Source organism: Pinus tabuliformis, chromosome 7 (assembly GCF_031772625.1).
Source record: "Pinus tabuliformis cultivar Carrire ecotype Pingquan chromosome 7, CPIR1, whole genome shotgun sequence".
NCBI lineage: Eukaryota > Viridiplantae > Streptophyta > Pinopsida > Pinales > Pinaceae > Pinus > Pinus tabuliformis.
The window spans coordinates 493774036-493800776 of NC_142293.1; the positions used below are offsets into that span (position 1 = coordinate 493774036).

General features: G+C 39.3%; 1 protein-coding gene across 1 annotated transcript in view; it reads left to right on the forward strand.

Annotated features, from left to right (window-relative positions):
- The window catches only part of LOC149248190 (GTPase ERA1, chloroplastic-like), a 218037-nt gene extending 191853 nt beyond the window's left edge, over positions 1-26184 (forward strand). The window contains exon 9 of the mRNA XM_089458366.1: positions 25776-26184. Coding sequence (XP_089314492.1) covers positions 25776-25862 — 87 coding nt within the window. The 3' untranslated portion in view covers positions 25863-26184. The remainder of the gene's footprint in view (positions 1-25775) is intronic.
- The last annotated feature ends 557 nt before the right edge of the window (positions 26185-26741 follow it).

Sequence of the window (26741 nt, forward strand, 5' to 3'; positions counted from 1 at the left end):
ATATGGTGACTCACTATCACTATCTCTAGCTCGCTACAATGATCGCATTTAATGGCTCACTACAGTGATTGCATATGGTGGCTTGCTATGATATTTAGTGATTCACATTTACATTGGCTCGGTCTATATAAATAGAGGCATCACTCTCAATTGTACAGTGACATCGTGACTCATATGCAAAAAGGCATAGCTTCGCATTGCAGTGACCAAGGTTCTCGCAATATAGCTCTCGCATTACAATTACATTGTGAATTTAAGACTTCTATGGTTAATATCTTCTTTATTAGAAATCGGAGAACCCACAGTAAAAACCATTATTTCTGTCAACGTTTCAAATCCCAACAGGGATCCATCAACACTCAATAGTTGTCCTGATGATGGATCCCTGTTGGGATTTGAAACGTTGACAGAAATAATGGTTTTTACTGTGGGTTCTCCGGTTTCTAATAAAGACAATTACATTGTATTAAATTACAAGGATCACTATCTACTGTGCATCGATATATTTTACTGTTGTTTACCGTGGCTCAAAGATTCATAATGGCTCACAACATATAATGGCTCACATAAATGTTTGAATGTCATCGTTCTCTATAAAAACGACAACGCACTTTGTATGGCATCGCTCCTTACAATAGTGGCTCGGTTTCATAGCTTGTATATGTCACATTACTTACAGAGGTTCATATGGTTTGTTTGTGGTTCACATTACTTACAGTAAGATACATTTGACAGTAGTTTTTGCTTATTGTGATATGTATGGTTGTGACAAATATAGACGACACAAGTAATCCATACTACCGTGACCTTGATTTGTAGACATGACTGTAACCATGACTAGGAGAGTGATCTTGTTGCACAACAGTAACCTTAATATTTGACTATGACAATGTCTCTACTGGTTTGATGTATGACATGATAGTATGATTGTGATGTTATTTTGGTAGCTCAGTGACAAATTCCAATCATGGGACTAGATTCCTCTTTCTGAGAGGACCAAATTTGACATTTGGAGCACTGGATTCAGATATGGGAAAGTGTATTTTTGAAGTGAAGCCCACAATGTCACAATTAATGAAGTCAGCCTAGAGGCTAATTAGCCCTCCTCCAATGCCTATAAATTAGGGACACCTCAAGCTCATTTGATCATCATCACATCACAACATCTCTTCTTCTCTCTCTGAATTTGATTGGTTTGTACAGGTCAAGGGCAACTTCTCTTTCACATGTGTGAGGGTCCAAGGAGACAATTTCTGCATTGACTTTTCAACTGGAAAATTTGACTTTAGTTTGACCAAGTTTGACTTCATTATTTGACTTGCTTTGACTGGGAAAATTCTGATTTTTAGAGGCCGAGTTGATTGGCACAAGAATCGAGGAAATTTGGGTTGCTTGATTAGCGTTGACTTTAGGTTTGACCATAGAGAAAAGTGTAGACTTCGACCAAGTTTTCCTGGGATATCTTTGACTGTTTTGGGCTGACTTTGACCAACATTCAAGGCCGCATTTATTGTTTCTTTGACCAAATTGTTTGGAGGGTTGACCATTGACTTTTGTGGACTGGTTAGGGCACGTTGACTGTTGTTGACTTGGACAAAATTGCAGATTTATGACAGTTGACCAGATTTGTTTTTTCATCATTGGTATATTGGTTTTATGGTTGATTGACTTGGTTGATAGTCAAAGCCTTTGAATTTGACTCTTATTATTGAATTTGGCTCATTGTACTCTCTGCTGAACATTTGAAGAAAATTTATTAGAAGAAGAATTTCAAAGGGTTTCCCCCCTTGTGGGGTTTTTCCCTGGTCTTTGACCAAATCGATGTCTCTTGTTGATGTGTTGATTGTCTCTTATTGTCATTGCATTCACTGTTCTATCTTCAGTTACTGAATTGTTTATTGGAAGAATTAATTGTTATTGAGAAGATTGTTAATTGAATAAGTGAATTGGGGTAAAGTAATTGAAGCAACATACAACAGTGAAAAGTTAACATGTGACAGTGGCATCTTGATAACAATGATAACAATATACAATACTCTTAATGATAGTAATCCTTGATGGCAGTATGGTAATGACCTTGATTGAGGTGACCTTGACCTTGTTGCATGGCAGTGATAGTGACTTTAAAATAGTGATGAGAGTGCCTCCATGATAGTGCTCCTATGGCAGTGTTGATAGTATGATGATAGTGACCTTGTTCTTATGATACATGAGTAATGATGACACTTGACAATGATGATATTCCTTGATAGTGAAGACTCTTGATATTGATGACACTTATTGCAGTGACATGGATGATGCTACTTGAGACAGTGATATGATAGCAACTCTCTTGGACTTGTTTGATTATCGGAGGTCAAATTGTTCAGTTCACAAACGAAGTTGTGAACTGACTTGGGCTGGCTCTTCGAGGCCTGATGTGATTGTTGTATCTTGATTCTCATTTTTATTGTACTTTGTAACTCAATCAAACATTTGATGAATATCTAATAGAAGAAGAATCTGGTTGGGTTTTCCCCCTTTGTGGGGTTTTACCTTGGTCTCTGACCTAAATCATGTTGTCTCTATTGTGTATGCTTTTCTTCTTTTGTTCTTTACTGTTTTGCTGCTTTGTTGATGTTATTGTTCTCTCTACATATTTGCTAATGGTGATATGATGTTATGGGGTAAATGTAGTGTGAAATTTTTTACAAATGCAATTATCTAGAGGGGAGAACTATCTCGTCCTAAAATTCAACATGGTATCAGAGCTGCGCTGAAGAAAAGTCATTGAAATCACCACTATGAAAACACCTATGATGAAGTTCATGATCAAAGCAAAGTGAAAGGGATGAAGATGGCAGAGAGCTAAAAGAATGCTAAGGTTTGAAGGAAACCCTAGGGAAGTCCTTTGTTCATGCAAATAGAAGCTAGGGTTTGGAAAAACCGTCTGAGTGGCCTTAGATATGTTAAAGGCCTGGGTTCTAATTCTTTGATGTTGCAATTGATGATTTATCAAGGCAGTTATGAACAATCACATACCCCTAGGACATTCATTCACTATACTTTGCATGAAACCTATGAAAAACCCTAACAATTACAAGATTCAATAAATTCACATTTCATTAGGGTAGCTACTGCAACTTCATGAACGAAAATTTCCATACATTACATGTGACATAAATGGGAAATAGATCATGAAAAAGACACTTACAAGTATAGCGAAATCTTCCAATCATTAATAGAGACAAAAATCGAAGCTCCAAGATTAAAGACAAGCCTTCCAAACATCAAAATGCATCAAGATATCCAACTCGTCCTTCAATAGGTCTAGCGAAATTCTCAAGAAGAGATAATGATCAAAATCCAAGTGATGATCAAATGAAATAATCATGACATCAATATATATCCTCCTCTAAGGGCTTCGATTTTCCTAATTAGGCCTAATGATGCCCCAACCTATAAAATAATGTGCAAAAATTACATTACTTGGTGACAAGCCCACCAAGATAGCTTCATAATACAAAAATAAGGCTCTCAAGATGGAAAAATGATAGATACAATAGGTCAAAGGGCAATTGAAGAGGCCTAGTCGAGTCTAATATGTGCCAAAGTGAAAGGGTGGGCTCCAAACATAGTGATAAAAGGGTTGACCCCTTGACATCCAAGCAAACGACATGTGGTGCCCCCAAGTGGCTGTGGGGGCACAAAACATCGACATGGGTCTCCAAATGGATTGAACATGCTTGTATTCCACTTGTAAGGTCTAGAAGAATGATGCAAGCCCTCCCTTTGTCTTCCATGGTGAGACACATCCTCATCTAGGCCCTGGTTAAACTGACAAGTGTGTGGTGCAAGAGTGTAGCTGGCTGGGTAAGGTGGTCCAGGTGCATCATTATCGTCAAATAAATGGAACACGAGCAAGCAGTGAGTGGAGCTGAAGGATCCCATGATGTGACAATCTGCTCTCTGCTATGGTGGAGGCCCATGACTTTCAACGCTCACCCTACAAATGCCAATATGATCTTCTAGAGGACTTGGACCCCATATAGGGAGACGAAACCCATGACGAAGTCCCACCTACATTCTTGTATTAGATCCAATGCGTCCCCTCACCTTCCAATACAAAAAAGCATTAGTGCAATTGAGTAAATAAGCTTACAAATCATGAAACCAAGCAGACACTTCATTGTTGCATGCCCTTCCATAATGGGCTTTAGAAGGTACAAGTGTCTCCAAGTTAAAGGAGAAGGTTAACCAAGGACCCTATTAGGTGGTTTCAACCTCTAAGTGGGTGACATGTCCATGGTACATCCATCAAATGGCAGGTGTCATGTGATATAATGATGGAACATAGTGGGGCATCAAGGGAAGGCTCCAAGCTACATGCCACAGTACAATGGTAGCTATGATAGGGGAAGCCCACACTTGGGTGTATGAATGTAGGGAGAAATCGTGGTACATGAGTAACCCCGACCTTTGTTTTTCCACCCTTCTTCATATGCCTTTTTCCTTTTATTGATTTTTCCTTTATAACTACTCGGGGCTCTAGGGGATGAGAGCATGATGTGTGAGATATAACAGTGAGTACCCCCTTTAGGTAGTTCATTGCCCACCAGGGGTTGAGACAATCATGGGTTCCTTAATGATGTCGCAGGCTCATATAAGGGCCCTAGGAACCAAGGTGATGGCCATAATGATATGGAATAGAGCTCATGTTGGCTTTTGCCCATGTGCTAAATTTGTATGTCTCGGCCATCTTTTGCATTTTATAGTACTTTTCTTGTTGAGAGTGGCCAAATTGTGCTTTTTCCTTTCTTTTTAGCTGCATCAACCTCCGGGGTATTGTTCCAAACCTGACCCTAAGTGTGGACAAGGGGAGGGGAGGCTAACTCCTTTGACCCAATGGACAAATGTAGATCCGAATAGGAAATATGGTGAAAGGGGTGTTAATGAGCGGAAGGCAGTGATGTATATGGTGTTGGGAAGTGGGACCACGCAACCAAACTCAGGGTTTCCCATGTAGTGCCACACAGTGTTGCATGAAGAGGGGACATTTTTTGGATGAGGATCTGCGAAAGTGTCATTTCCTAAAAATCTAGGAAATGAAGCGTCTCGGAAGTGTTTACTATCTATATATATTTTTTATATCTTTTGCATTTATATTAAAAGCATCCAAAATACCAAATTAATTGTAGAAGATATGGAAATATGCATATTTGTACATAAATCAAGATAGATATGGCATCTATTGTACATTAATGATTAATTATTTGAGCATCAACCATCTAGATGTATCAACCATCTAGAATATAGATTTTTCTCCTCTTGTTTAGCCTTTGCCTCTACCTCGATTGTCTAGGGATATTAGTCAACATTGCCCAATTTTGATCAAACTACCTAATCCAAGCCTTAAAATATGGTAGAAAATGCTTAACATGCTTGATTGAAATGCCAATCACATACCCTAATACATGATATAATATAATGAAATTCCACAATCCCATTGATCCTGAATTCCTGAACACTGTTAAGTTTTCTGAATTTTGAATAGGATATGAAATTCTATTTTCTCCATATGAAATCTGATGAGGTTGGAACCACTCTCAAACATCCTGAGTCATTTCATGGTAATGTTAAAAATTTAAGTAAAAGGTTGAAAATGAAAGATAAACATTACCATGAGGGATCATCTAGGAAGCATCTAAGGAGCATCAAGGGAGTACCTTGGGAGTGTTTGAGAAGCCCCAACCCAACTTAAGTCAAAGAAAAAAAATTTAGAACCTTGTGGAACCACTCGTCTCCCTTAGGATTCAATTAGGATCCGTACGGATCCGTGCACGATTTCGCGTGGATTCGGGGTGGATTCGTTGTTGGATCCACGGTTCAGAAATCTAGAGCCGTGGATCAGGCCGATGTGGTTTCGGATTTCCAGGAACTGTCTTTGCCGACCCGATCCGCTATTTCGGATTTCCGAACAACAAATTCGATGACGGATCCCCCACGAATCTGTACAGGACGCGATTCCCGGTTTGGATCCTTTTGGGGGGGAGGGGGTGTTTCGTGCAACATTGGTGCCACCCGTAAAGCTAGTAACCAATAAAGGAGATCCCATGGGACTAGAATACAAGGTTAACCATCAAATTGGATGGAGGAAACAAGAGTATAGACCAAACCCATTGTTTCTGCCGAATCCCCCCATTAATCCATGTCCATGATTGTCCATGATAAATAAGAAAAGGTACCCAACTACATAATGAAAAGCCATACCTTCGAGTTTGGAAGGCCCACCTTCAAACATATGATCATAATAGTGTTGGGAATAATACTGAGAGGGGGTGGGGTGGGTGAATCAGTATTAGCAAATCAATAACTTTTTCATTTCCATAATCAGATTCATATACGCTACTTCAGTTAAGGGAACTCGCGTGTACACGCAACTGTGTTTAATGCAACTAGCGTATATTCAGTAAACTTATGATTCAGTTAATTCATCATATGTTGATCTTTTATCAGTGCATCAGAACTTTATTAACCATATAAACAATAACTAGGTGCAGTAAAACAGAACAGATCATCACACATAAGAAACACACATGAACACCATGATATAAGGTGGAAACCCAATGCGGGACAAAAACCACCTACTGTCGTCTTCCTTTAATATAAGAAAAACCTGTTTACAATCTTGTACTGGCGCAGACTCATACCAGTACGCAGGCACCCACTTGCAGAAGGCTACAACCTTCTCTCGTTCTCCAACTACTACTAGAAGGGAGCTACAACCCCCTGGCTCTTGTACTAGCCGATATGTTTACTAGTACGTAGGCACCGGCCTACTAAAGGCTACAACCTTCACTCGTTTTCCAGCTGCTACTGGAAGGGAGCTACAACCCCCTTTCTCTTGTACTGGCCGATATGTTTACCAGTATGTAGGCGCCGACCTACAAAAGGCTACGACCTTCTCTCTTCCTCCAGGGACCACGTTTCATAAATTTTCAGACTGGATACTCCTGGATCACAACACCATAATCTGAAGGCCACGTTTCATCCAATTTTCATATTGGACCCATCAACAACATTGAAGCACAAAATCAATCACCACTGCAATACAACCATCAACTACACTTGCATTATCAATTTCTGAATCACCCAACACTTAATCATTGAAACCTTGTCATCAAAACACAGTCACCAAAACACAGAACTCTGCAACAACAACCAGATCCAACTGCAACTTCAAATATCATACTTCATACTGTATACGTGACTCTGATGAGCCGAACCAGTGTGTATATGCGCTTTTACCAAAGCGAACCCGCATACAGATCTGCAAATATTTACTCATAACTTTGCAGCTATACCAGACATCAGTCATACCCAGATCATAACAGTTATACAATAAAATATGCGTCAGTAATTCAGATCTAGTCTATCCATGATCAAACCACATAATGATAATACATCCCAAGCCTTAAGATCCCGATCCATCATCCATCATCAACCGCATAGGTGCATCCTTAGCTCAGATCAAGCAAAGCATCACCAACCCATAACCTGCATATTGGATCTCACACTTCATCAGATATTCAATACTTACCCCCCTTGGCCTAATGATCTTCTCCTCCTTTTATAGTCTTAGGCCTTTCTCAATACCATGGACCAAAACCACTTAGGACCAATACCTTGGACCAAATACCCAGGGTCAATACCTCGGACCGGATACCATGGACCAAATACCACGAACCAAAACTTGGTTTTCCAACATGTACGCGCTTTCGCGTCTTTGAAAGTGCGTGTGTACGTTATACGCTTCTTCCGGTCTGTTAACTCGCATGTATACGCTCCTTTGTCAAGGTGAACCTGCGTATACCTCTCTCTGATCATCAATTCTTTGCTATTGACTTGCTGAACTATGATCTGTCATCTGAGTGAGTTGTCATCAAGGACAACACCTGTATCACTTGTATCATAATGCCAATAATCTCCCCCTTTGGACTTGATGGCAACAACCACACCAAGTCACTCTCCCCCTTTGACATCAAGGGCAAAGGGCGGACCAAGATATTCTCTCCCTTTGATATACATTATGCTGTCCATACTCCCCCTGAGTACATGCTGAAATCTCTGATTGAGCTCCCCCTTTGTACATGCTAAGATGTACCAATCCGTCCATGCTCCCCTTGAGCACATGCAGAGTCTGCAAAAATATTTTTCAAAAGAATAACATGACTCTACAACTCAACTAAGTGAGTATGATCTTCTTATCACCAATGAATCATACATACATCAATCTCCCAACCATGTGGGGATACACTTATTGTTTATACATGACTGACATAGAAAATATTACATTATCCTTCTCATGCATAGTGGGGTTACAATTTAGGTCTTTGCATGACCTTTACATCAAATGATATACATGACTCTTATAATAATGACCAACAATCTAAACAAGACCATGATAGTCATCAACAACTATCATACACCATATATGATCTGCACCATAAGCATTTGTCCACAACATCTAGACCTGTAACCTACAATACCATTCTCTTGGCCAACCAACAATAATATGCCACTTAAGTGATCATCCATGAATCTGATTTGAATACCAACAATGTGACCCCAAGTATCATCTGAGATAGCAAGATGTATCATTTAACCACATAAGCATCATCACCAAAGACTTCTAACCATAATGCCAACAATGCATTATTCAAAGCATATGCTCCCCCTGAACCTGTTCCATTTGTTCACTGTCAGATCTGATCATGCATATATCAGCAAGAAGTATCAAGGCATCATCATCAATCAGATATACATCAAGTTAACTTGTGAGGATCAAAATCACTTCTAAATAACATCTTATGAGTACCAACACATTTCCACACATCATCAACAGATTGTAACCATCATTAAACAGAGCAGATATTTTACTGAATCATATCAGACCCCTTTTCCTGAGTCTGTCCCACTGCTTTTCTTCAAACTAACATATACGCGATTGTGCAGCTTCGAACTCGCGTATATACGCGACTTGTCTTCATGAAACCTGCGTATGAGATTTAGAACACTGAAGTTTCACACTTTCAGCTCCCTCTGAGTCTGTCATGTCTGTATACTCTGCTATGCCATTTCTTTGTGACTGTACTTCCTTCTTCTTCCTTATCTTCGACTGTGATGATGTTTTCTCCTTTTGGTATGGTGCCCAAAATCTTCTCCTGCATTCCTTTGCTATATGTCCAAACTTGTCACAAGCATAACATCTTACATATTTCATATTCCTTCTATAACAATCAATAGCTTTGTGACCAAACATATTGCAAGCAAAACAATATCCCTGAAAGTACCAGGAACGTGATGATCTTTCTGTGTGACGGTCTTGCATCATTCTACTTCTGCATCTCGCTGCAACATGTCCAAGATTATGACATACATAACACTCAACATTATTCATCTGAGAAAATAACCGACTATCACTTTCATAGTTTGGAGTAAAATATTTTCTCTGACGGATTTCTTTCCTTGGTTGTTGATGTGGTTGACCTCTCATCTCCTTGTTAAACATTTCAGATTTTGCATTAGAGTTCCTTGCCTCACCTTGTGAGCTAGATTCACCTTCAACAGATTCATAAAAACCAAGACCAGTTTTGATAGCAGGTGACCATTGACTACTAAAAATATCATCCAAAATCTTAATACTGTTTTGAAATTGTAATAGTTTATCCTTTTCTTCTAATTTACCTTTCAAATATTTACCTCAACTTGATATTGCTCTTCCCTTTCAAGATGTTGCATCTTCATGATTTCTTCAGACTTTCTATCTTCTTCCATTTGTTGCCTTAGTTTGAGAATCTCATTTCCTTGTTCTTTATTCTGCTCCTGCAGCATTTGCCGTACTCTGAAGGCACACTCTAGCGGAGCTTTTAATTTGGTAATTTCTTCTTTGAGGGCACACCCTTTTGTTAAATAGATCTTGTTGATCTATGATTTTATCTGATGCTTCATTTGCTTGTTCATATTCAATCTGAGGCGATTCAGAATCTGAATACTTGCTTCCACCTAACGGCAGGCTGTCACTGTTCCTTTGAGCTGTCTTCTTCTTCTGATGCGCTTTCTTTCCCATTGTTCTACGGATCGCCTTCAAGCGATCAAGCTTCTACCAAAGGACCTGCTATGATACCAATTGTTGGGAATAATACTGAGAGGGGGGGTGTGAATTAGTATTAGCAAATCAATAATTTTTTCATTTCCATATAAGGGAACCCGCGTGGACATGCAACTGTTTTTAATGCAACTAACGTATATTCAGTAAACTTATGATTCAATTAATTCATCATATGTTGATCTTTTATCAGTGCATAAGAACTTCATTAACCATATAAACAGTAACTAGGTGCAGTAAAATAGAGCAATTTATCACACATAAGAAACATACATGAACACCATGATATAAGGTGGAAACCCAATGTGGGACAAAAACCACCTACTGCCGTTTTCCTTTAATATAAGAAAAACCTGTGTACAATCTTGTACTGGCATAGACTCATACCAGTACGCAGGCACCCACCTGTAGAAGGCTACAACCTTCTCTCATTCTCCAGCTACTATTGGAAGGGAGCTACAACCCCCTGGCTCTTGTACTAGTCGATATGTTTACTAGTACGTAGGCGCCGGCCTACTGAAGGCTACAACCTTCACTCGTTTTCCAACTACTACTGGAAGGGAGCTACAACCCCCTTGCTCTTGTACTGGCAGATATGTGTGCTAGTGCGTAGGCGCCGACCTACAGAAGGCTACGACTTTCTCCCTTCCTCTAGGGATCACATTTCATAAATTTTCAGACTGGATACTCCTGGATCATAACACCATAGTCTGAAGGCCACACTTCATCCAATTTTCATACTGGACCCATCAACAACATTGAAGCACAAAATCAATCACCACTGCAATACAACCATCAACTACACCTGCATTACCAATCTTTGAATCACCCAACACTGAATCACTGAAACCCTGTCATCAAAACACAGTCACTAGAACACAGAGCAGAACACAGAACTCTGCAACAACAACCAGATCCAATTGCAACTTCAAATATCATACTTCATACTGTATACTCGACTCTGATGAACCGAACCAGCGTTTATATGCGCTTTTACCAAAGCGAACCTGCGTACAGATCTACAAATATTTACTCATAACTTTGCAGCTATACCAGACATTAGTCATACCCTGATCATAACAGTTATACAATAAAATATGCGTCAGTAATTTAGATCTAGTCTATCCATGATCAAACCACATAATGATAATACATCCCAAGCCTTAAGATCCCGATCCATCATCCATCATCAACCGCATAGGTGCATCCTTAGCTCAGATCAAGCAAAGCATCACCAACCCATAACCTGCATACTGGATCTCACACTTCATTAGATATTCAATACTTGCTCCCCTTGGCCTAATGATATTCTCCTCCTTCTATAGTCTTAGGCCTTACTCAATTCCATGGACCAAAACTACTTAGGACCAATACTTTGGACCAAATACCTAGGGTCAATACCTCGGACCAGATACCATGGACCAAATACCACGGACCAAAACTTAGTTTTCGAACGTGTACGCGCTTTCCCTTCTGTGAAAGTGCGTGTGTATGTTATACGCTTCTTCCGGTTTGTTAACCCGCGTGTATACGCTCCTTTGTCAAGGTGAACCTGTGTATACCTCTCTCTGATCATTAATTCTTTGCTATTGACCTGCTGCACTATGATCTGTCATCTGAGTGAGTTGCCATCAAGGACAACACTTGTATCGCTTGTATCATAATGCCAACAAATAGATGGGCGAGGAGTCATAATGGCTAGCTCAGGTGGCGGAGATGGTGGCACATCAAGCTATCTGGTTGCTGCAAGGGGCTGTCAGCTGAGGACCATCTAGGAGAAAAAAATTCTCCTATTAGTGCCACCCAAGGTGGTGGTCAAGATTTGGCTCCAATTGGGACATGATCTCTCAGAATCGTGCACAAATGTACTCAAATGGGGAGGTAATGAGAACACCAACAATCTCTTGGGACCGTAGACATGTTACCTGCACATCCAAAAACCAAGCACACGAGGCGACATGTTTTTGTGGTGTCTTATGATCACCCATGCTTAACATTAGGCCATAAAAATCAATAAGAAATAAAATTTACTTTAGACGCAATTTTAATCTAAATGCAATTGACCTAGCATGGTAATATCATATCACATTAGTTCTAATGTGAGAAATCAATATGTAATGCATCCTACTCTAATATGCATATAATACAAAATCAGGTATCAAGGAAATGGGTGACTCGACTTAACTTGACCGGTTGCGAACAAGTTTAGCAATGTAATAATAGTCCTCACCGACCTTCCCATGAATCTTGACAGGAACAGGGTCTTTGTCAACCAATACCGGCCCCAACTTTATACTCCCTTTTAGGCTTCCATTTCTAGCTTTGCTTGTGATTAGGCTTTTTAAGGATACAAAATTCTTGAGAGGGAAGTATAGGGGATGGTTTTTTAGCCTCAGGGATCTTGTAATAAGGAATTTGGCCTGACGTTACTACATGAGTAGGATACATGGGTTCTCTATAAAGGGTGAAGGGAGTTCCATTAGACTACGAAATGGTGACATAAGATAAATCCATTTGAAGTTGACCACCCACAGTAGCAACCCATTTCCTAGATAATAGCATCCCCCATACATCGGGAATATCTATGACTACGACATCCATGAGCAATGATATATCAGGTTCATAGCTAAGGAAACCTTTAGATCCTTTATGAGGCCCTTCTACTTCTACAGGTTGAGAGTTGAAACCACAAACAACTTTATACCTTTGGGTGGTGTTGAGATTTAGTTGCTTCACGACCTTTAATGGCATAATATTTGCAGAAGCCCCAGAATCCAACATACAATTGTGTAACAAGAGATCATTGATAGCTATAGTGAGTAAGAATGGTTCATGTCCTGCGTTTGAGTTAGAGAGGTGGATGTTTTGTAATGTTATGGGTGTGTCTTCTTCCTCAAACCCAAGAGCTTTCTTGGCTTGCCATTGTTGTCATGGGAATTTCACAATCTCCTTTAAGGGAACTTGTATGGTCATCTTTCTTGTAGCAGTTCCTACGTCAACATCAAGCTCAATATCCTTGCCCTTGGACTTGTGTTTAGGCTCTTCCTTTGAAGGATTATTTTTAGGATTATCATATTTAGGGGGGTCCTTCTTAGGATGTTCCTTAGGAGAAGGTTCTTTAGGAAGGGACTGCTTAGGAGGAGACTCTGTCTTGTTGGGTTCCTTTGAAGTTGTGGAGGGATCTTTATTGTCCTTTCGTGAAAATTGAAGCCCTTTAAATCTCCCACTATCACCAGCATTGAGGATTGGCTCATCCTTTTCTTCTTTAATGGTTACTTCACTATCTGGAGGATGAATGTATGTGATACCTAACATAATTGAGGAATTTCCCTAATTAATAGGGGCTAATTCCCAAGGAAAATCACAAGGAAATAGGGACTTGGGCAGACTTGTATTTGGTTAAGTATTGACTAGGACTAGGTTGTGAAGTAGTGAGACAGATAGAGATAGTGTAGAGGTTGCTCGGGCTTGAGAAAAGCATTGTAATCTTTTCATATTTTTTGACTAATGCAATATACAGATAGTAGGGGTTTTTAGCTGTGGCTTTCCCCAGGAAATCATTTTGTAATGTGTTGATTGAATTCTTTCTCTTGTATGCTTTGTGATTTCACGATCGTTTAATTGTTTCTGCTGATGAGTAGAGTAGATTCAAGTCTTTTGTTTAGCAAATTATATAAGCAGTTTGAATCTACAAGGAATTTATACATATTTACATCGGGAGGTCTAAGATTATTAGGGATATCTCTAACCACCTTGTTGAATTTTTTGATGAATTATTTAATATATCCATTCCCCTACTTATTTGGTAAAAATTTTCAATGTTGAAAGTCCCTTGGGCAGCGTCTCCTATGCTACCCGTAGGGAGACTAAGATACCATTCCCTAGATTGTCCCTCAAAGGATAAGACAAATAACATCATGATCCTATCTTCGTCATCAATGAATGTAGGGGAATTCATCCAATAGAAGTCTTCGACATGATCATGAGCCACTTTTGGTGGCATCTCCTTTGAATTTGGGTAACCAATCATTATATTTTTCAGGGAAAGGCTCAAGATTGTCACTCAATTTCAAAGTTCCAAAAAAACTAGCCAAGTGCCTTTTGCTTCTTGGGACTTTGGGTTGGTTTTGGTTGGCATTGGAGTTGGTTATCATACCGGGAGTTGAATTAACAACCTTTTCAAGTTTAGGGAGAAGGTTAGTTCTATCAGGTGATGGAGTTCGTTCTCCCCTTCTTGGGGCAGCCCTAGTTAAAGGAGGAATGTTGTCACCTTCAAGTAAACTAGGGGATTGGACAATGAATGGAGTCGTTAGGGGAATTTCAAAATGTTTTCAGTGAATCAATTCCTCAATGATTCACAAGGGAGGCAAACTTGCTTCCTCCCCGACAACGATGCCAAAAATGTTACTACTCAAACTAGTAGGGGTCCTAGGAGGGGTTCCCATGGAGAAACTACTAGGTCAAGTGGCAACAATGGAGCAATAACCCACTATCACCTCAACTAAAGCTCCTTGCTCTTTGTGGATTTCATTGATGGGAGGAGTCCCGGTATCATAAAAACCACTAAGAGTAACATATCAATGATGCAGAGGTAGTGATTTCAATAGCCTCTTAGAAGGAGAGGCTCTATTGACAGGGTTTACTTGCTCAAGAAGCAAGGTAAATGGCTCTCCAAGAAGGGCTAGAAGGAGACCTAGACCTAGGGTTGAGGAGTATTTATTGATATGAAATACCCTAGACCCAAGAATCCTAGAGGAATAAGGTTTTCTAAGTAATCCTTGTAAAATTGTAGTGGCAAGGTTGTGGGACCACAAAGAAACCATAGTGGACCCAAACAAGGTCAAGGGATTGGGATGAAACTTCAAACAACGGGGTTTTGACCAAGTAAGGGAGAAGAAAAGGATCAAGGTGTTGGAATTTCTAAGTCTAACTGTTAGAAACCGTTCATGTACATTCTGATTTATTTCTGCCTACTTGTTTTGTTTAATTAACAAGTTATTTATCATGTAAATACTGAAAATAAATACAAGTACATGCTCAACACATTACAGATCATCAACTGAAGGAAAAACAAGCACACAAGTGACACTGTTGTTTTTGGACCAATGTCCCTGGAAAAACCCAATGCGGTAAAACCGGTGTAGCGATCTGAGTGTTTTATTATTAAGTAGTTTCAGAATACAATCGGTAGTAGTACCACTCAGTCGGAGATAGATATTCCAGCTAAAACCCCAGCTGAACAATCCCACAGCTCTCAGCTCCATTCTGCCCCACGAAATCTCCAATGTTTGCCTCTAGGGACTGCATCAGCGTCTTTGGCCCAGCGTCACCCTAGCTCGCCCTGCGTCAGCCTCTGGAGGCACTGCGTCAGCCTCTAGAGCCTTGCGTCAACCACACTGGCTCTCTCTTGCACTGCGCAACTCCTAGCTGTCTCTGCGTGGGCCCTGACTGGCTCTGCGTGGCCTTTCGCTGGCTCTGCGTGGCCTTTCGCTGGCTCTGCGTCCCTCTCTCCCGGCTTCTACGCTGATGCTCCTGGTACCCTCTCTGCCTCTCTGCTTCTGTATTCATTGCCCTTTAGCTGCAACTCTGATCACTCCTTCGATTTCCTTAGCAAGCCCTGCCCCCGAAAATCAAATTCTTGATCAACTCAGTGTATTCTCCAAGTGACCCTCAAGCCTCCTCTTATACTTTTCTCGTTGACAATTCAACAACCAAGATTAAGTCCCTAATCAACGACTAAGATTAACTCTGGCTTGATCCATGACTTTTGGACCCTTCTAACATAGTTTTATATTAATTCACATTAATATTTTATTTTCCCTAAGTTTAGACTTAGGGACTCCATTAAAAATATTAATTATTTTAATATCTCCCAAACTGTTTAGAATCTGCCCAAACCATTTATGGGTATTGGAGATCTCATGTGCTTTAGCCTCTCCACCAATTTTCGTGGCTAGAGCACATCCGATGCTACCCCAAATCAACACAAGGAGATGAAATTTGACTTCAATTTTCAATGCAATGATCCTTGAAGAAGCCACTAGCCAAGTGGGACCTAGGGAGAATGGTCCTTGTACTAGGGCTTGGCAAAACTTGAGATTCAAGTGTCAGAATGGATTCAAATTTGGAGGACCTCTCAAGGACACACCAACGTAGTTCCAGACCAAGTTTCATCAATTTTGGATAGCTACAATAGATTTTGTATGATGCCTTAGGAGACACTACGGTTAAGGCTTAGAAAAAGAAGAGAGGAGGTGAGAAAGATTTTCGTTTGGTGATCACCTAGGACTAGACCAGTGCTTAGCCTATTGGGAGAATGGAGTCAATGAGATTTGATGTTAAAGATTCTTATACCCAATCAAGGAGTTCCCCAACAACTTCGCATGGCCTTAAGGGCAACAATTAGGTTACTAGGAAAATTTATACTTCTTTGATGTTGCAATTGATGACTTATCAAGGAAATTATGAACAATCATATAACCCATAGGACATTCATTCACTATGCATGAAACATATGAAAAGCCCTCACAAAGACAAGGTTCAATAAATTCACATTTCACTAGGGCAACTATTCCAGCTTCATGAGTGAAAATTTCCATACATTACACATGTGACATAAATGAGAAATAGATCATGTAAAAGACACAAGTATATCGAAATCTTCCAATCATCAATAGAGATAAAAATCGAAGCTCTAAGATTGAAGACAAGCCTTCCAAACATCAAAATGCATCAAGATATCCAATTTGTCCTTCAAAAGGTCTAGCGAAATTCTCAAGAGATAATGATCCAAATCCAAGTGACGATCAAATGAAATGATCATGACGTCAAGGTATATCATCCTCTAAGGGGTTTGATGTGCCTAATTAGGCCTAATGATGCCCCAACTAATAAAATAATGTGCAAAAATAACAATACTTGGTGACAAGTCCACCAAGATAGCTTCATAATACAAAAATGGGCCTCTCGAGAGGGAAAAATGATAGATACAATAGTTCGAAGGGCCATTGAAGAGGCCTAGTGGAGTCCAATATGTGCCAAAGTGAAGGGGTGAGCTCCAAACATTGTGATAAATGGGCTGACCCCTTGACATCCAAGCAAATGACTTGTGATGCCCCCAAGTGGCTTTGGGGGCACAAAACATCCTCATGGGTCTCCAAATGGATCGAACATGCCTGTATCCCATCTATAAGGGCTGGAAGAATGATGCAATCCCTCCCTTTGTCTCCCATGGTGAGACATATCCTCATCTAGGCCCTGGATCAACTGGCAAGTGTGTGGTGCAAGAGTGTAGCTGGCTGGGTAGGGTGGTTTAGGTGCATCATCGTTGTCAAATAAATGGAACACGAGCAAACAATGAGTGGAGCTGGAGGATCCCATGATGTGGCAATCTCCTCTCTGCTGGTGGAGGCCCATGGCTCTCAACACTCACCCTACAAATGCCAATATGACCCTCTGGAGGACTTGGACCCTGTATAGGGAAACCAAACCCACGATGAAGACCCACCTACAATCCTGTATAAGATCCAATGCGTACCCTCACCTTCTAGTACAACAAATCATCAGTGAAATCGAGTAAATAAGCTTACAAATCATGGAAGCAAGTGGACAGTTCATAGCAGCATGCCCTTCCATAATGGGCTTTAGAAGGTACAAGTGTCTCCAACTTTAAGAAGAAGGTTAACCAATGATCCTATTAGGTGGTTTCAACCTTTAAGGGGGTGACATGTCCATGGTACATCCATCAAATGGCAGGTGGCATGTGATATAATGATGGAGTAGAGTGGGGCATCAAGGGAAGGCTCCGAGCCAGATGCCATAGTACAAGGGTAGCTTTGATAGGGGAAGCCCACACTTGGGTGTATGAATGAAGGAGTGAGCAATCGTTTTACATGAGTTACCCCGACCTTTGTTTTTCAACCCTTCATCATATGCTTTTTGCCTTCTATTGATTTTTCCTTTGTAATTGCTCGCGGGTCCAGGGGATGAGATTACGATGTGTAAGATATAGCGGTGAGTACCCCCTGTTGAAATGTGTAACTAGGTCCGATCTTCATAATGTCTATTGTAATCATGATTTTATATATTTGATATTAAAGAGAGAAGAAATTTGTTTTTGTCATTCTTGATGCATGGGTTTCATGCTCAAGATAAATTTATTTATAGGTCAAACACCCATTGAGTGCTTCTAGGTTTATCACAGAATTATAAAGTCAAAAGAGTCATTGTCATACATGTAAGACCCATTTGGGCATGTTGTATCTTATAAAGAAAATTTTTGTAAAGTCAAAAGTGTCATAAAGACCCTCCAAGACGTCAAACAAGTTGACCTACAAGAATAATCAAGTTGGCCTCAAGGACAACAATTCGACATTCAGAGATGCCTATATATAAGAGACATCAACCTCACTTGAAGATCACTCACTCACCACACAAGAAATTCGATCAAGGAAGAGAAAGAGACCTAAAAGAGCAAAGAAGAGGACTAAAGGAACAAAGTCTTTGAGTATTGTTTTTGGGTTATCTTCTCCTCACATGTGCAAAGATTAGGGCAATTTTACTACAACAAAGTCGAAGTTGCAGAAAAAATTGTTGGGGAAGGTCAACGTTGCTGGAGATTGTTGGTTGAAATTACTAGACGTTGCTAGGTTAAAGTAGCTGGAAAAGTTCATGAAGAAGAAGTTTGACTTGGTCTTGGAGGTTTCTTTGACATGGGTCTTAGGTGTTGGAATTCGTCATTTGTAGTTCTATAAGAAGGGAATAATTCTTGTGGCTTTTCCTCTCAAGAGGAGAGGTTTTGGCCCTGGCTTACAACCTTCATCTTGTGTCCTCTTGTCTCATTGATCTTCATTGTTTGGTAGTTGTTTGATGATAGAGAACACTAATAATAATCAAGTGAAAGAAGAAGCTAATCAAGTTTAGTAGAAATGCATCATATACAGTTATCAAAGTAAGAGAAATCACCTAATCTAGTTGCCCCTCGATTTCTCAACATGGTATTAGAGCTAAGGTGAATACAACAAAAAGAAGAGGCAACTTGAAGATCACATCATTAAAAAAGGATACATAAGGGTTGAACACAAGGCAATCATTGAGGACTAAGAAGCACCAAGGAGTACTCATCTCAAGGATCACATCATCACTAGGAGAAGACCTCAAGGACCCTACGTCCACTCAAAGAAAGAAGGACTACATATTGGAAGCATCTTGAAGTCTCCATATCCTACATTTCTACATCCAAGGGAAGCAAGAAGCAACATTGCCATCATCATCAAAGAAATGAAGGTGGTGTTCCTCACATTGAAGCAAAGATCACATCTCAAACATCCCTAAAGAAGATCATCATCAAGAAAGAATCAAGTTGAAGATATCATCATTTAGGAGCATCTTCACTTGACAAGTAACTATCTATATATTTATGTCTGAACCTACTATCAACATGACTTCATTCTGCAAGGAAAGAAACAAACTGGTCAAGTCATCAAATTTCCTTGCATGGAAGAAGAAGATAGATTTGATCCTTGTAGAGAACGAAGTTATTGAAGATGTAAAGGGCTCCATCACGAAACCATCTCAAGCATTTTCGAAGTATATGAAAGGGGAAATAAAGGCTCAAAGAATCCTCATAGAATTAATCAAGGATTCCCTATTCCCTTATGTAGCAAAGTTGGAGAAATCGAAGGATATCTATGAGAAGTTGGTAGAATTGTTTTTTGTAAGAACTACAGGAGAAGTCATATCATTGAGAACCAAATTATACAAAATGAAGATATCTAATGAAGAAGGGATAACCTCATACCTTATGAAGTATCACAAATAAGAGATCAACTACAAGAACTACGGGAAATAATGTCTGATAAAGAAATGACCACCGTTGTGCTTAATGCACTATCTGATGAATGGGGCAACTTTGTTTCAAGTATCTATGGAAAGAAGGAAGCCACTCCATTCAGTGAACTTTGATCATTATGTAAGATTGAAAAAACTAGGTTGAAGGCAAAAAGCGATGTTGGATCAAATGAACAAGTTCAGGGATATGCTGCCGTGGCTAGGAGAAAAAGGAAAATTTGGTAAGTTTAATTCTCAGAAAAAGAAGAACACTGATATATCAAAAATATGTGCTATGAGTGTAATGAATATGGGCATTTTAAAAGGAATTGTCCCGAGCTCAAGAAGGACAACAAGAAGAGAAAGGAAAGAAATGAAGTCCATGTTACCGAAGAAACAGAAGAATCAGAAAAGAAGAAATTAAAGGAGGAAGTGAAAGATCTCTACTTGACTGAGATAATCTCCTTCACTAAGTTCTTTTCAATAGAAAGCATCACAAGTATGAATGGATGCATTATAGCAAGATAGAGATGACATCATCATAGAAGCATGGAAGGATAGTTGAAGTAGAAAGTCTACATGGTTATAGCAGTCATCATGATAGAAATGACATCTCCATTGGAAGCATATAAGGACAACCAAATTAGCAGTATATATGGTTGGAGGAAAGTCATCTAGCAAGAAAGGTCATCATACATTATCATTATTAGAAGGGAGCATTTGCAGAATGAGGATCATCGAGCTCCTCTAGTAGAATCTTTATGAGAAGGTTCACATTTACTTGGAAGAAGAAAGTGTCTCGCTGATTGTATACATTCCACCTTATGTGGGATCCATTGTTTAGAAGAATGATGGTATGATAACTAAGAAGTGCATAATGTTGAGTTGGTTGAGGTACTTTCATCTTCAAGCAAGAAAAGGAAGCTGCTAGAAGGAAGTCTAGATGGCCAAAACAAGGAAAATGTATGTATATATTTAATAGATAAAGCCATGCCATCATATAGTTGTAGATAGTATGGTTGAATGCTCTATCTCATGAGCATGATCAAAAAAGAAGGATCTCTTCCAGTAGAATGATGCATGAAGGCATTTAGACAATGTGCCTTGAACTCTTCTACATATTGATAAGATGAATACAACATAATATGACCTCATATGGAATACGAGGTGGTTGACAATCGTGGTTCCATGTTGAAAGAACAATGTAAAGAAGATCCTAGGGAAAGCAATATGTGAAGAAAGGAAGAAGAGTTCGTGAAAGGTGCAACTATAATCATGTAAGATAAGATAAGTAATCAACATCCGATAACTAGAGGAATTAGTTATGACATCTCCATGGAAGAAGAGGGGATGAAGACCCTAATACGTATGATGGAAAAGGAAGGCCTTGGTAATATGTGTCTTGGAGATGGATTGATATATGCGCTAGCTATTGATGTTGATGTTGCAAGAAGCTAATGTCATGATGAAAGATCATCATAAAAAGGTAAATTTGATTTGATGTTCATTTTGATTTTTGAAAACATCTGGTTGGATCAATACATAGCTACCGAAAGAGGGTTGTAGAAGTCACCTACAACTAGTACTCATGAGATTGGATGGAAGATCCTGAAAGAAACATGACTTGGAAGAGGTAGCTATATGAAGAATAGCCAGATGTGGACTAGAAGATCACTTTCCAATGAAGAGAAGGATGACATGACTATTGGTCTCGTTGAAAAGAAAGTGATGTAGAAGATGGCCGATGCCCTACAAAGAAGTTATGATGAAGAAGGCTCCATAAAGAAGAAGATGAAGTTCATGACATGATGCAGAAAGAGGAGCCTTACAAACCGCTGATAGTACCATGATCTCCATCAAAGAGCATAGAGTTTCTGTTGGAAACAAGTCCCTAGTTGAGAGGGAGAGATAGACACATCATTCTTGTCTTCATGTTATGAAGAAAGAATGGAGGATTAGGTAAGTATTTGGTTTCTGATACTCTTTGAGGATGTGTTAGGGCATCCAATAGGTAAGAGTAGTCGAAGAGGAAATTCCTTAAGGTTGTGTTATTCCAAGACAGGAATTGTCCTAGAAGGACATACCTTGTGAACATCGGGGTGGGGTATGTGCCTTAAGAGACAATGATGATGGTGTCTATCAGTGATTGTCTCACCAACATTGTGCTCTGATCTTGTCGAGAGATAAAGCTATTAGTCAAGGCCTTGCTATGTGACAATGCTAGTTGGTATGATGAAATGCAATGAGATAAACTAAAATAATAACTTATGATATGGCCTACCAATCTGACTCTTCTTATGAGAATTCTTCAGTATGAGAATGTACAAGTACTGTGTATGGATTATGAATACCTCCCTTGTTAAGAGGGAGTGTTGAAATGTGTAACTAGGTTTGGTCTTCATAATGTCTATTGTAATTATGATTTTATATATTTGATATTAAAGAGAGAAGAAAGTTATTATTGTCATTCTTGATGCATGGTCTTCATGCTCAAGATAAATTTATTTATGGGTCAAACACCCATTGAGTGCTTCTAGCTTTGTCGTAGAATTATAAAGTCAAAAGAGTCATTGTCATACATGTAAGATCCCTTTGGGCATGTTGTATCTTGTAAACATTTTTTTTGTAAAGTCAAAAGTGTCATGAAGACCCTCCAAGACCTTGTCAAACAAGTCGACCTACAAGAATAATCAAGTTGCCCTCAAGGACAACAATTCGACCTTCAGAAATGCCTATATATAAGAGACATTGACCTCACTTGAAGATCACTCACTCACCACACAAGAAATTTGATCAAGGAAGAAAAAGAGACCTAAAAGAGCGAAGAAGAGGAGGACTAAAGGAACAAAGTCTTTTTTTTTTTTAACCACATGGTGAATCGGTAACTATCAAGTTTAATCCACGGGAGACCCAGGATCAAACCTCATAGCTGCCACTATAACACCAAGAGCATAACCAACCACCTGCAAGTTGGGTATGCTAAGATCCTATGATTTTAGCAAGAGCAGACCCACGGTCAGGGGGGGTCCGCCCCTCTAGCCGCCACCACAGCAGGGCACTGTACTCAATGAGATTTGAACTTTGGTCTCCCGTCTTTGAGTATTGTTTTGGGCTATATTCTCGTCACACTTTCAAAGATTACGGCAACTTTATTACAACAAAGTCGAAGTTGCAGAAGAAACCGTTGGGGAAGGTCAAAGTTGCTCGGTCGAAATTGCTGAAAGTTGCGAGGTCAAAGTAGCTGGAAAAGTTCATCAAGAAGGAGAAGTTTGACTTGGTCTTAGAGGGGTTTTTGATAAGGGTCTTAGAGGGGTCTTTGACAAGGGTCTTGGAATTCATCATTTAAAGTTCGATTAGAAGAGAAGAATTCTTGTGCATTTTCCTCTAAAGAGGAGAGATTTTGGCCCTAACTTACAACCTACATCTTGTGTCCTCTTGTCTCATTGATCTTCATTGTTTGGCAGCTGTTTGATGATAGAGAACACTAATAATAATCAAACGAAAGAAGAAGCTAATCAAGTTAAGTAAAAATACATCACAAACAGTTTATCAAAGTAAGAGAAATCCCTTAGTCTAGCCACCCGTCGATTTCTCAACACCCGCTTTAGGTAATTCATTGCCCACCAAGAGTTGGGACAATCACAGGTTCCTTAATGATGTAGGGGGCTCATATAGGGGCCCTAGGAACCAAGGAAATGGCCATAATGATAGGGTGTAGAGCTCATGTAGGCTTTTGCCTACGTGCTAAATTTGTATGTCCCAACCTTGTTTTGCATTTTATGGTACTTTTCTTGTTGAGAGTGGCCAAATTATGCTTTTTCCTTTCTTTTTAGCTGCATCAACCTCTGGGGCATTGTTCCAAGCCTAATCTAAAGTGTGGAGAAGGGAGGGGAGGCTAACTCCTTGTGGACCCAATGGAAAAATGTGGACCCGGATGGGAAATATGGTGAAAGCGGTGATAATGAGTGAAAGGGAGTGATGTATATATGGTGTCAGGAAGCGGGACCACACAACCAAAATCGGGGTTTCCCATGTAGTGCCACCCCTAAAGCTAGTAACCAATAAAGGAGATCCCACGAGACTAGGATGCAAGGTTAGCCATCAAATTGGACAGAGGAGACAAAAGTACAGAGCAAGCCCATTCTTTCCACCAAATCCACTCACTAATCCATGTCTAGGATTGTCCATGATATGTAAGCAAAGATACCCAACTACATAATGAAAAGCCATACCTTCAGGATTGGAAGGCCCACTTTCAAACTTACGATCATAACAGATGGGCGAGGAATCATAATCGTTGGCTCAGGTGGCGGATATGGTGGCACATCAAGCTATCTGGTGGCTGCAAGAGGCTGCTGGTCGCTGGCTGAGGACCATCTAGGAGAAAAATTTCTCCTATCGCTGTCACCCACGGGTGGTGGGTAACAGGTCCAAATACAACTTTGACTCATTGATTCCAAATCTTAGAAGCTTGAAAATAATAATAATAAATTTTCTTTTGCTTTTTACATAAAATACATAATGGTACAAATTATGAAGACCGAACTTAGTTACATTCTCCAACACAGCTCATTAGCTTATTTCACAGTTATTGATCAGGTTATATGCATCAATCATGTCATCACAATAGCATACATGCCCATATCTATCTCCCATCAAGAATATGTGTGCCCATCACCTCATTATCATCAAAATGCCACATAATAATAATAATAAAGATGTCACATCACTGTGTAGCAGCCATTTAGACATATATATCATGTAAAATCATTTGAAAAATCAACAAGATTTCGAAGAGGTTGCCCAAGTGACTAGGTTTGCGTTACAAATCATGCAGACAAAGTCGAGGTAATGGGGCACTACATACACGGTATCATTTTAAGGAGTATAATGCATCACCAAGTCATCGTATTTGTTCTCATACATACAAATGTTTATATTTACTTTTTATTTATGTGAGAGGTACCTTGTCTATCGAACCTTTTCGCTGAGAACAATATTCAAAATAATAAAAAATTAAACCTATTAGAATTTAGTGAAAAATAAAGATGTTTTTGATTTTTGAAGGATAGAGTATATATACTTGCGGCCTTAATGACATTTTTTTTCATAATTTTTGGAAATTAATGCTAGCATTCTACATAGATACACTTTGCATGCATAATAAACTCTAGTGATCCATTAACCATTAAAGCATCTCCATGCATGCCAAGCATCTCCATGCATGCCTGATCTTCTGTCTCTCACTCATGCACATGTACAAATACCCTAAAAGAATGGCCATGGTTTTTTTATTATCTATTTTTGAAAAAGAATGCCAGCATTCTACATTTTTACTCGTCTGCGTATATAGTGAATGCCTAGTGATTGATTAAAACAGTTTCATCCCAGCTTTTATGTTTACCAATGGGAATTATTATGTTGTTCCAAAATATTTGTCTGTGGTGTTTTATGGGCATTATCATGGGTTATATGACTGATATTCAAAAAGGTGGTCAAGATACACTGCAGACTAGGCTACTTTAGAGATGAGAAGAGGTAATAAGAACTAATAATGTTTGTATGTAATGCGTGATACGAACTGTGCATAGTTTTGTTCTTAGATCCTGATGCGTATTATCTAGCAGGGTGATATGTGTGCTGTTGTTATTTTCATGGTATCATGCGACCTTTTCTGCAATATTTTAATTTCTAATGTTGTTTTAATGCATATCTATTATTTTTTTCCCTGGTTTAATTTAATAATTATGAAAATGCATTTTTGAAATCTCACATAAAATCTCGTGGGTTGTTCAAACAGATCAAAGTCAAAGTGAAACCAAATTGGCGTCAGGATGTAGATTTGCTGAAGCGGTTCGGATATAGTGGAGCAATCAGGCCTTACTAATCAGTTCCCCCACAATTATGTAATTTGTATAATATAATTTCTGTAAAAAATTTGAACTTCATCTCAGAGATGTTTGACTTATACTTGAAAGAGGTTTATAACCAGTTCGTTTTTTTATGTAGTTTTTATGGTAATTTTCAAGCCAATTCATCTCAAAGACCACCGAAATAGAATATATATATGATACGTCAACATGATTGAAGATGTGCTAAAGGGTTGTGATTATTTCAATTGTTACAACAAAATGTAGCTGTATCAAGTGTGATTGTAGTGTTGAAAGTTACATATATTTAATAAATATATAAGGTTACATTTCTTTTTCCATGGAAAATGTTGTGGAGAAATCCAAACGATGCTTCAACACATTCATATTCCTAGTAAACTGATTGGTGTATATTAGTGCACCTCCCCTAAAGGGATTCCAATGAAGTCCCTATTGACATGGAACTAGCCAAATGCCATGCAACAATGGTGAAAGCCAGTTGAGCTAGCTCCTTGGCTAAAGTATTTGGAAACATCTAGTTCCACCCATCACACGTAAGAGCGAGCAAGATTGGTGGCACCTTCGCAGCTCCAATGGGTCTTGAGGAGAAAAGATGTCACAATCGAGATTTAAACTTCGCTGGAGAGGATAACTACTTTAAGCCAGCCAGGCTAGACTCATTTGACAAAATATATGAGATTACATATTAAAGTGATGCAAACTAGTTGTTCAAGCTTCTTCATTGTGGAGGCTTTCTATTACTTCTTCAATACAGAAAGTAGAGGTCAAAACAAGAGATATGCCATAAATCCACTTAGGAAATCACTCAACAATCCTAACTTAATGGAAAATAGAAGCTTTTATTCATTAATGTGAGTATTATAGATTTTGGGTGG